The 12693-nt window shown below is 42.1% G+C and overlaps 1 protein-coding gene across 1 annotated transcript in view; it reads left to right on the top strand.

Annotated features, from left to right (window-relative positions):
- The first annotated feature begins 326 nt into the window (after nucleotides 1-326).
- LOC144493527 (mitogen-activated protein kinase kinase kinase 5-like) overlaps nucleotides 327-12693 on the top strand; it is a 154669-nt gene continuing 142302 nt past the window's right edge. The window contains 1 exon segment of the mRNA XM_078212578.1: nucleotides 327-871. Within this exon segment, the coding sequence (XP_078068704.1) occupies nucleotides 496-871 (376 nt within the window). The 5' untranslated portion in view covers nucleotides 327-495.

Below are 12693 nucleotides of genomic sequence, written 5' to 3'. Positions count from 1 at the left end.
CTGGCTGCGTTACAGTTCACTCACTATCAGAGGCTTAGCATGTTAACACGATATAATCCAAACCAATTGCAAATTTGTAACTCTGTCAGGGTAACAAGCGATGCAATGAAGGGTAACGTTTGAAGCAGTGCGTGAATGTTTAAAACCCCCACGCAGTACATGTTTGGTGGTGGAGTATTTGCACAAGTCTTGCCACACTCTCCTCGACGCCTCCTCCTGGCGTACTGCAGTCGGCCATCGGGTTGGATGTTGTCCTATTTTGGTAATCGGTACGGCCCCTAAAGCTAGACTTGGGACTGAGTGGCTTGTGTTACTGGGAGTGGGGCAGACACACACAGACATCAGTGTGGTGTGTTTCTGTTCAAATCCATGCAGTCATTTCTTTGCATGTGGGTGAGAGGAAGCTGGGCTGCTACACTGTAGCCAGAGGCGAGGCAGGTTACAGTGTTACTGAAAGGCAGCGATTGCAGCAGCAACAGCTCCACCGCTCTGAACATGAGCCTGGACAGCGAGGCGGCGGCAGCAGCCGCGGTGAATGAAGGAGAGGGCGGCAGCTTCGCCATCCCGGTGCCGCTCCTGTGCCCCATCAACACGGGCAGTCCCAGCAGCAGCGTCCCTGCCGGCACCTACTGGCAGGATCACACGGCAGCCGCCTCGGCGCCCTCCTTGGTGCCGGCTGCTCGGCTCAAGAACCGGCCCACCACGGTGGTGTATGTGGTGAACCAAGCGACTCAGCTGCAGCTGGCGGAGAGCCTGGCTCTGCAATGTCTCAGAGAGGCGTGTGAGAGTGTGAGCGCCGCTCTGCAGACTGTGCCTTTCGAGAAGCTGGACTTCGGAGAGACCTCGGTCTTGGACTATTTTTACAACGCAGGTAAGCTAAGGGAGAGACACCCATTTAACCCCGATCCTGCTGCAGTCCTGACTATGCACCAGTATATCCTGTTCTGTCCGGCGAAATTGAAGGCAAATCCCTAAAAGTACCAATCTCAAAATGTGACTTTTGAACCTGGTTAATTTCTGCACAGTTTCGTGCTCGGATAGACTGGTCGTGCACAACAAGAGTGAAACTTAAAGCGACAACTTTAAAAGGGAGCCTGGAGGTTGTAAAATGCACTTACCTATAACTTACCCGTACCCTTGGACCAATGTTTGCTTAAACTTGTTCTGTGCATAGGCCTGACATGTTCACTAAATACTCAACATGATGGAGTCGTGTGTAACAAATAAACCAGGCTCGAAGTAATGAATGGCGATAGATTGTAATAAATCCAGTCACACTGTGTTCAGGGCGCCCTGAAACCATGACCTCATTATTGGCACAAAATATTGTAACAGAAGTAAATGGTGTAGTACTGGTCTGTGAATTCCAATGCAAGTTGTGGTTAGGAACATACCGTTTTGTTTTTACCCCCAGCCCCATTCCCATTCCAGAATGAAAACGCGTGTTATTTTTGGTTTTGCGTGTTATACTGTCTTGAGTTTTGTGAAGCTGCAGCTGTAAACGAGAACTTTGCTTGCATTAAGATAGGCTGAGGATCAGCCTTGTTTGAGTGATGCTGATCTGTGACTGCAGCTGGGGTCGGGTTTTAATAACTGTTTAGACCCTCTGCTCCTGCATAATGTTGCTTTTCCTGAGATCAACACTAATTAACATGGCATTTGCCATCACCAAGGAAGAAGGTGCTTCATAGTGAAGAGGAGGAAGTCGAAATAGTGGATGGGCTAAAAGTTGATGACGAAGAGTTATTAGAAAGGCTGGCTGTACTTAAAGCTGATCTGTCACCAGAACTGGATGGCATGCACCCGAGGATACTGAGGGAAGTGTGGAAATTGGCACTCGTCCTAATCTTCCTCCGATACAGAGATGGTGCAAGAGGGATTGAGAATTGCAAATGTTAAACTTTCTTCAAGGATAAATTTAGCAACTACAGACCAGTTGGTTTAACCTCAATTGTGGGAAAGCTTTTCAAAATGATAATCTGGGGCAACAGTCACTTAGACCAATGTCCGCTAAGAAAAGGCACACAAATTTGTTTTAGGCAAATTATGTTTCACTTATTTAGCTTTTTTGATGAGATAACAGAAAGGGTGATTGTAATGACTCAGGAAGCCCAACTGAAAAAGAACATAGTTTATTACAGAATGCAAAGCAAAACCACTACCGTGGTGTACACACACTAGTCTCTGTCTGGTTCTAAGGCTCATGTAATGAGTTCCAACTGGGCAGGCCACTGCCTGTTACCAGAAGAACTCATACTCAATGAGCCCCACCACACAATCAATCCGTGATTCCCCATAGACCTCGTGGGGGTTATCACATTGATGAAGGCATTGCGGCTGATATGATATGCATGGACTTCCAAAAGGCATTTGATAAAATGCCACATACTAGACTTGCCAGAAAAGTTGAAGCCTACAGAATAATGGATAGTGCCAGCATGGATATGAAATTGGTTGTGTGACAGGAAATAGAGACTAATGGTGAAAGGATTGTTTTTCAGACTAGAAGATGGAATGATGTTCCAGAACAATGAGTCCAGAACTAGGGGCCATAGTTTGAGGTTAAGGGAAAAATTGAGGTGAGGAGAAATTTCTTCACCCAGAGGGTGGTTAATGTGTGAAATTCACTACCACAGAATGTAGTTGAGGCCAAAACATTGTGTGATCTTGAGAAGAAATTAGATAAAGGGGCTAATGGGATCAAGGGATATTGGCCGGGGGGGGGGGGGGGGGGGATCAGGATTTGGATGATCAGCCATGATCACAATAAATGGCGGAGCAGGCTTGAAGGGCCAAATAGCCTACTCCTGCTTCCATTTTCTATGTTTCTATGTGCTGTTGTTCCAGGTAATTGGACCCGAGTTATTTTTCTTGACATTAATAACTTGCACTTAGGTCTGTAGGGCATCATTTCAAAATTTGCAGATGACACAAAACTTTGAATTGCAAAATGTGAGGAGATGACAAGACTTTAAGACCGCATGGACAGACTAACAGAATGGATGGACACCTGAAAGATTAAACATAGCAGAGAAGTATGAAGAGAGACCATTTTGTAGGAAGAATAAGGAGATGCACATAAAATAAAGGATGCAATTCCAAAATGTTTGAAGGAACAGAGAAACCTAGGATGGAAAGGCAGATTATGAACGTGATTAAAAAGGCATATAGAATCCTGAGCTTTAGAAATGGAGGCAGAGAACAAAAACATGGAAATTATGATGAACCTTTATTTAAAAACAACTGGCTCAGCCTCAATTTGGAGTATTGTGTCAAATTCTGGGCTACATGAATGCAATAGGGAAGATGCAAAAAAGATGTATGAAAATGGTTCAAGGGATGAGGGGCTTCCTTTACGAAGATATATTGGAGAAACTAGTGTTTTCCCCTTGGAGAAGAGAAAACTCAGGAGATTTGAGAAAGGTATTCAAAATCATGATGAGTCTAGAGAGTAGATAGAGGGAAATGGTTCCCATTGCTGGAAGAATCAAGAGCCAGAGGGCACTGATTTATGTTGAATGGCAAAAGAACCAACATGAGGAAATATTTTTTTACACAGTAAGTTATTATACGCGAGAATTCATTGCCTGAGAGTGGGGTGGAGGCAGATTCAGTCATGCCCTTTATTTCATTTAAGGGATGTGGGCATCGCCGGCTAGGCCAGCATTTACTGTCCATCCCTAGCTACTCTTCAGAAGGTGGTGGTGAGCTGCCTTCGCAAACCGCTGCAGTGTACCCAACGTCAGGACTGCAGCAGTTCAAGAAGGAAGCTCACTACCACCTTCTGAAGGGCAACTATGCATGGACAATAAATGCTGGCCTAGCCAGTGATGCCCACATCCTGTAAATGAATTTTTAAAAAGGGAATTGGATATGCACCTGGAGTCAAAATTCACAGGGATACAGGAGGAGAGACTAGCTAAATTGCTCTTGTAGAGAGCTGGCATGGATATGACAAGCCAAATGAACCTCCTGAACATAATATAAGAAATAGGAGCAGGAAAGGACTATACGGCCCATCGGGCCTGTTCTGCCATTCAATATGATCTTCAGCCTTAACTCCACTTCCGCATCTGCATCTGCTCTGTAACTGTTCTGTGATTCTATAAAGCTTCTCCCAAGTTTTCATGCTTTCTCTCTCTCTCTCTCTCTCTCTCTCTCTCTCTCACACACACACACACACACACACACACACACACACACACACATGATTTAAACAACGAATAGTTTCAGTAGAGGTGGCAAAGGAGCCTCAAAATTACAGCTGAAGCTAAAGGTGAAGGTGTGTAGCTTCAAGGTTAATTTGTTCTGTGCCGATTGCCAAGAACTATATGTAAAACAGTAGAAACCATGTTTGGGAAATTAAGTTTTACTTTTTAATAATCAAAGTGATTAGTTTTGAGATTTGTAAAGAATTAGTGAGAGATGTCAACCCAGCTGACTTTCAGTGACAAACAGTTCATCCTTGCTGTTCTTGATCTGTCTGCAGCTTTTGAGATGGTTAATTTCACCATCCCCCTCCAACGCGCCTCCACCATCACCCAGCTGGTTGGGAATGTACGAGTCCAGTTCCATTCTTGCCTTTCTAATAGTAGCCAGCGCATCATCCACGATGGCTTTTCTTCTTGCTTTTGCATTGTACCTTTGGTGTCCCTGAAGGATCTTCACTCCCCTCCAATTTCTCACCTACATTATTAGTCATCATTTGAAAGCGCAGCATTAATTTCTGTATGGATACTGTTGGCATCTCTCTTGATCTTTCACTATCGCACGGTAGCACAGTGGTTAGCACTGCTGCTTCACAGCTCCAGGGTCCCGGGTTCGATTCCTGGCTCGGGTCACTGTCTGTGTGGAGTTTGCACATTCTCCTCGTGTCTGCGTGGGTTTCCTCCGGGTGCTCCGGTTTCCTCCCACAGTCCAAAGATGTGCGGGTTAGGTTGATTGGCCAGGTTAAAAATTGTCCCTTGGAGTCCTGGGATGCGTAGGTTAGAGGGATTAGCGGGTAAAATGTGTGGGGGTAGGGCCTGGGTGGGATTGTGGTCGGTGCAGACTCGATGGGCCGAATGGCCTCCTTCTGCACTGTAGTGTTTCTATGTTTCTATCTCTGAATTGTCAGATTGCTTATCTGACATTCAGTACTTAATGTGAAGAAATTAAATACTGAAAAGATCTTTGGTCAGTGCCACAAACTCCATTCCATAATTACTGACTCCATCCTTCTCCCTGATAACTCTCTGTGGCTGAACCAGACTGATGCCATTTTTGACCCTGAGATAATCTTCTGCCAACATACCTGTGCCGTCGCTAAGACCATATACTTCCACCTCTGTAATATTGCCCGATTCTTTCCCTATCTCTGCTCATCTGCTGCTGAAACCCTCATCCATGCTTTCATTACCCCTCGACTGGGCCATTCCAACACACTCCTGTTAGACCTGCCACTTCGACTCTTCATGAATTTGAGGTCATCAAAAGCTCTGCTGAATGTGTCCTAACTCACAATAGATCTCATTCACTCACACCTCTGTTCTTGTTGATGTACATTGACTTCAGGTTAGGCAACACCTCAATTTTAAAATGTTTTGTCTTGTTTTCAAATCCTTCCATACCTCGCTCATCCCTGTGTCTGTAACCTTCCCCAGCCTCACAACCCTCCAATACCTGCACTCTTGTAATCTGGCCTCGCGTGCCTTTCCAATTTTAATTGCTCTGCCGTTGCTGACCGTGCCTTCAAGTACCAAGGCCTTAAGCTCTGGAATGACCTCCCTAAACCTGTGTATCTCTCTCTGCCTAATATGTCATTATGTGGGCTGTGTCAAATTTTATTAATGCTTCTGTGAAATGTTTTGGGATTTTTTATTTAGTTGAAGGTGCTGTATAAAGAGAAACTGATGTGGAATGTAAGTGTACAAAAACAAATCGGGGATAATAAAAACCTCCGTTTCCCAGCACTCAGTTCACCAGTAGCCAACAATCTGAAGACTCTAACCTGGAAACATGGCTATTTGCCCCAGTCTCAATAACAACATCTCATTTGCTGCATTCTGCTGCTAAAAATGAAGCTCTTGTGAGTGGTAGGAGCGCGGAAGCTGTTTATATTGAATATTCTTATCGTTGGGGGTGGGAGTTAATGACAGAAAAAAATCACATTTTAATTGCGTAGCATCAAAACTGAGCAATATGCCTTTTGCTGCTTTATGAAAAATGCTTTGCGAATACCACCCGTCCCCAAAATTTGAATTTCATTTGGAGTCCCTTCTTTAATTGCACACTAGCTTTCCCTGCCTTTGAGAAAGCAGAATTATCTCATATAATTAACCCAGAAAACCATAATTGTGGCGATGATGAGGAAAACGGCTCTAATGATTTTCTGAGGCAAATTCAGCCTTATGGGAGCAGAGCTTTTATTAGGGTTTGAAAACTTACAGGTGCATGGTACACAAGTACTGTAAACTGGCTTTATTTTGAAAGAAAATGCTTTGTGCATAATCGCTTGGCTCAATTGATGACAGTAATTTAGTTCACTTGAAGATGGCCAGTGCTACAAGCTTCCAGCTCTTGTAGCATGTGAATATTTTGCAGAATTGTGTTCAATTTTTAAAAAAATTCTGTGCAGTATCTGATTGTTTCTGTAGATTTTTTTAAAGTTACAATTTGAATGGATGGATACTGTAATCACACACAGTTGAGGCACGTTCTTATTTTTGCTGAAAGACAGGTTCATTCCGCGTCACTCATTCCCCTGTGTGCAAAACCACTGCTGCTTATTATAATGTCAAATATTTTGAAAAGTTCTATAAACTGAAGTGGTTCCAATTAATAAAAACTATGACTCGTGATGTGAATTTACCATCATTAAATTTCATAGCAAAAACTGGTACACCAAATCAGTGTGTGACGACTGAAGTCACTGCCACTAATGATGGCGTGGAAGATGGGGGGGTTGCAAAGTGGTTCCAGATTTTTTTGAGCATTGTGTGTGAGCAATGACCACGGGGCTGGGGGAAGATGTAAGGTAGAATGGAGAAAGACCGTGGCGAGATCTGTAAATAGGGACCGGAACTTTGTAATTAGTATTTTGGTGGATGGGAGTTGCTGGAGGTCGTCAATGTATTGGAGTGGTGGGATGCAGATGTGGAATTCTGGAGGAGCTAAGTGTTGTGATGCAGAGAGCTCTTGTAACTGGCAAGTAGCCTGGTGGAAAAGTCAGATTTGGAGTGCCAGTGATGATACAAGGGCAGCACAGTGGTTGAACTGAAAATGGGTGATTTTGGTGATGTGTAGTTTGCGTAGCTGTTCCAGTGATACCAGAAAAAAACACTTTGGATATTTTATGTACCTTTAAATTATGCTTAAGATTTACCTGTATAATTTAAAGGTACATAGAGTTCCACTCTGCATCACTGTTAAAATCTGACAATTCTCTTTCATGGGTTATATATTGAAAGTAAGAGTACATGTTATGCAATGAATATTGACGGCATTGGGCTGTTCACTTGAATACTGTTCAGGATAGAATTAATGAATAGCACCATGATAAGGCAAGACAGTAAGATGTACATTTTCTCGAATAATTTTCATCCTATCTTACTCAACAATTTGTAGTGATACAGTGCTTCTAAACAAAGATGCTTTGCATGAGCATTAACAAACAAAATTTGATATAGAGACATAATTGGGACAAATGACCAAAAGCTTAGTCAAAGAATTGGATTTTAAGGATTGTCTTAAGGAAGAGAAAGAGAGGTTTAGGGAAGGAATTCCAAATTAAGAATGGCCCTGTGATTCAGGGATATGCAAGAGGCCAGAACTGGAGGAACATAGTGATGTTGGAGGGTCCCGGGGCTGCGTAAGGTCAGAGAGAGATGGGGAAAGACAAGATCATGAGGAAATTGAAAATGAGTATGAGAGTTTAAACTTCTTCATCCTTGCTTGACAGTGAGCCTTGCTGGTGTGAGTTAGCAAATGACCATTGAGTTTAGTTTTGTGGAGGGTGCAGGCTATGAGACAAGTCAAGACAGCATTGGAACAGTCAAGTCAAAGATCACAGATTTTAATATAAGAAAGAGGAGTGCCAGTTTTTCCTATGAACTCGAAAGCATTTATCCACAATTCCAGTTATTGCAATCTTCAAATATTTTGGTTATTTTTCATAGCATTGCTAGACCAGATTAATCTAAGGAATGCCAGACTTGGGTCAGATGGTCTAGTGTTTGGATTCAGGTAGGGTTTACTATCCTATTGGGCTGGATAAAATAGGACAAATTGAAGACTGCAGGAACCAAGTAGCATTTGCCACACTTTAGGCGGGATTTTACGACCTCGCTCAGGTGAGGCTGGTAGAATCCCACCCAAGGCCAACGGAGAATTCCGTTCTGCAAGCCTCGCCTGCCCCAATTCCGGGGCGGGCCAGGCAGTAAAATTCTGACCATTGTGTCTCCTACCAGTTTGCCATTGGAGACAGTGATCAGTAAATACAGGCACTCTTTAGCTAATGAAGCCTGACCTTTATTTTCCTTTCTCTTCCTACTTTCCTCATCCTTAATAGGGCAGAAAGAAATACCGTGGGAAGTCAGATTCTTCTTCACACTCGGAAGTGACTCACTGTCATTCTATCCAAATACAGCTCTTGGTCTCGGCATGTTTGTACTAATTTTGGGGAAATGTTCTGTCTTGACTTTTCTTGTGAAACATAGTTATGCTGGGAATTGTTCATGACATGTTGCGATGAAAGCTAAATCTTCAGTCTGTTGGCAAAATGGAACAGAGCACTGGGTATGCACGTTGTCATGGAAACTACTACCCTATCATCAACGATAGTGATAATAATTAGATGCTGTTACTTACGGAGTGCATGTGTCATTTTGTAGTTCTGTCATTTCACCACAAGCTTGGTGTTAATGTTCTTGTCATTTTGTAGATTATTCCCTCTCTTGGTTTGACTGTTGATTAGTATTATAGCACAACTCATCCATTTATGTTGTTTATCAAGTCTGTTATGCTTCTTTTTCTCATGCTGCATTTATGGTAGATAGATTCTACAACCACAGTTCTATGTGAACTGAAATATATATATATCCTTCTACATGCTGGGAGTGAAAAAGTGGGAACAATGATTACCCTTTAATTATGGCACACCCATTCAGGAAACCTTGATATTTTTCCATCTACTTTGAAAGTTGGCAAATATTGCAGGCAAAAACTAGGAATTACATTTGTGCACAAGTAAGATCATGTGCAGAAGATATGATAACAACAACAAATATTTATTAATTCCAAAGCACTTCAAAGGAGCATTATCAAACAGATTTGACACTGAGCCACATAAGCTTTTAAGATAGGTGGCCAAAAGCTTGATCTAAAAGAAATGTTTTAAGTGTCTGAAAAGTTACAATATTAGACTCGCTTGATGCATAAACTGGTTTAAAACAAAAGACCAAAATTCTTGTAGTTCTTTTCAGTAGCTTATGATTCTGTGAATGGAGCTCTTATTTGCTCTCCTGCCTGATTGAGCTAGTTTGACTGGAGTTACAATACTTTGCTTCAATTGTAGGGCTGCCTTTGTTGTTAAGGAAGACCTATTTACCAATCAAACATTTTATTCTAGGTAGTCAGTTTTTTTTTAACACCGGTACGTGAGGATGTGAACTGCACTCTCCAGCTGCGCAATGGCCACTTTGCTTTTTACAACAGCTGAAATCGCAACTTTTTACAACTCTACTCCACTGGCTGCATTAATGCATGAATATACATTCTCTTTCAACAAATTGACAATTTGATTGGCTATCATTCAAAGGTTCTTGGAACTTTGGCCGATATAGTCTGACTAAAGTCCATTTGGTAACACACTTGAAGCCACTTTAATTTACCTATTTAAAAACATATCGACTACAACATTTCCTAATTTGTTAATATAGTGCAGACTTGTTGCTGTGTGAACCAAGATGGAATTAATGGGTCGTTTTTATGTTTATGCAAATAATTTTGGGTACACCTCAGCATGATGCATGAATAGGGAGCGATTAGAGGGATAGGGACCGCATAGAGTCAAAAAGTCTTTAGTTTAGAAAGGATTCATGGGTTGGCAGAGTCTTGGTGGGCCGAAGGGCCTATTCCTCTACTATACTGTTCTTTGTTCTTTTTGTTCAACATAGAGATGCAGTATAAGACCCAATCTAAGTGTACAGTTGACTAAGTTTGCATCTGGTGTAGTTATAGCTCTAGTTCAAGTTAACCAAAATGTCCTAGCTGAACACCGACATCACTACAGCAATTGTCACAGGCTCTCTTTATTTTGTCTGTATGTGCAAGGTATTTTTTTCTCTACGTGGATATGTGTGTATATATATATATATATATATATATCACCAATTTGGTGGATTGATTTCACATGCCAGAGATTGCCATTCAGGACTGAAGGAGGGACCTGTGCCAGGGAATGTCACCTCTGGCTGAGTAACTGGAATGCACTAACCTATCAAGCAAGTGATTTCCATTCAGGCTAGTTCAGCACGCTTATCCAAGGCGTTCTTTATGAGAACTGCATGTGTGGTATCTAGAGGATTTTCACAGTAACTTCATTGCAGTGTTAATGTTAGCCTACTTGTGACACTAATAAATAAACTTGAACTTTAAACTATGGGGCAGCTGAATTACAGGAATGAAAATGAGGCCATCTCTCAACCCCCTGTGAGAATTCCCAAGAATGCTCTGTTCACTCCTGGCAAACCTCAGTATCTGGCGAATATTTTTTAAGTTCAACAAAGTGATTTCAATCCTACTGGTATGATTAACTTCTTGAGGTTAACGACACTCATCATTAAAAGGTCAATTCAATACTGTACATCAAGGTTTAATTATTTTTATAGCATTGGTGCAGAAGCAGCAGCACTATTGGCCTGTAATTGAAGCTAGCCCCACCTCTTTCCTCTGCCAACCACACTCGGTTGCATGTTTTTATGATACTATCAGCGAAACTCTGGTGTGACTAATATAAAGTATCTGTCAGGTATGCCAATTAATTAATGATTGTGTCCATCAAATCCTATTTATTTTCTGTTCCGTACTTGCCTATAAATAGAAAATTTCAGTAAAGATAATTTATGTATTAAAAACAAAAGAAGCTGAGAAACGTGTTTGTGTGGTGTTAGAATGTGGTTTTCTGTAAATGCTTTAAAAAGAGTTGCTTGCAGTTTAATCTTCCGTGGGTGGGGAAAAGGTCTGTGATGGTTGGTATGGCTGTTCTGTAGGCTGAACAACATAATGCGTAGCGTGACTTTTCAAGCAGTAAACAACACTTGTATTGCGCTCTCAAAAGGTTATTTAATAGAACAATAATTAAAAATAAAATCTGTAAAACTACCAAATTCACAAAGTCAACAGAGCTGAACAGAGGAGGAAGGCATAGAAGCCAGAAAGAGACCCAGGAGTTTTATGTGACTTAGTTTGTTGGGAGAGTGGGGAGGGGGTTAGTCTGATTTCTCGGTTCCTTTCTCTCTGCTATCACACTGTGTTGTGTTCTCCATTTTGCTGCCTTTCCAACTCCATTCCTTAACATTAATGTTGCTTATTTTCTGTTCTCAACTATATATATTCCCACCCACTCGGTTCCTTTTGGCTTGTCTTGTGATTACTCCATTATTGTCAGCAATCATATCAATGGCTGGAATTCTCCGTAAGAAGTTTAACAACACCAGGTTAAAGTCCAACAGGTTTATTTGGTAGCAAAAGCCACACGAGCTTGTGTGGCTTTTGCTACCAAATAAACCTGGTGTTGTTAAACTTCTTACTGTGTTTACCCCAGTCCAACGCCAGCATCTCCACATCATGGAATTGTCCGGCCATTCATGTCCCGCCACTGCTGCCTGTGAGGACGGAGAATTTGACCCTCGGCTAAATCTCCGTTCACTGCAGCGGAACTGGCGAATCCTGCTGGCGCGAAGGGCTAGAGAATCCCGCCCAATGTATTCTGTAGAAAAGTTGAGATTGATGACGTTGATCTTTGAAATAGTCATAATGGAAAACAAATAAACTCTCTCCCTAAAAGCAATGTGGGTGTTCCTAGAGCACGTGGACTGCAGCGGTTCAAGAAGGCAGCTACTACCACCTGCTCGAGGGTAATTAGGGATGGGCAATAATGTTGACTTAGCCAGCGATGCCGCCATCCCTCAAAATAACAATGAATTACATTCTCTACTTAAATTCTCTTTCTGCTCTGGGTATAATGCAAACTTAGAAATCAACCTTCGTGACCAGTTCTTAGAAGGCTTGAAAAAAACAATAAAATTCAGGTCAAGCCTTTGAACAAATGAATAAGCTAATGTGGAAGGACGTTTGCGATCAAGCCAGATGGATGTAGTTGAAATGGCATGGATTCTTTTCCTGAGCTGGCAGGGGAGATCCACCATGTTTCAACAAGATCCAGGACATGACAGACAAGTTCACAGTCATTGCCTTGGTAGGCATCTATCTTTTAAAATGCCCCCTTTCCCAGTCAAAGTGGGGAAGGTCAATCATATGCAGGAGTAGAGGAAACCATAACGCTCCAGGTATCTGCTTAAGCTGTTGTTCAGGTTTTTGAGATAATGTGCTTTTCCAGGGCAATTTGCTGTATACCAGGCACATTTTGGGTCTGGAAGTAATGGTCTTTTGCTCGCTCAGTAATCTGATCAGGACAGCTATTGTCTCACAGAA

This window comes from Mustelus asterias, chromosome 5 (genome assembly GCF_964213995.1).
Source record: "Mustelus asterias chromosome 5, sMusAst1.hap1.1, whole genome shotgun sequence".
Taxonomy (NCBI): domain Eukaryota; kingdom Metazoa; phylum Chordata; class Chondrichthyes; order Carcharhiniformes; family Triakidae; genus Mustelus; species Mustelus asterias.
This window is presented reverse-complemented; position numbering and strand designations above follow the sequence as displayed.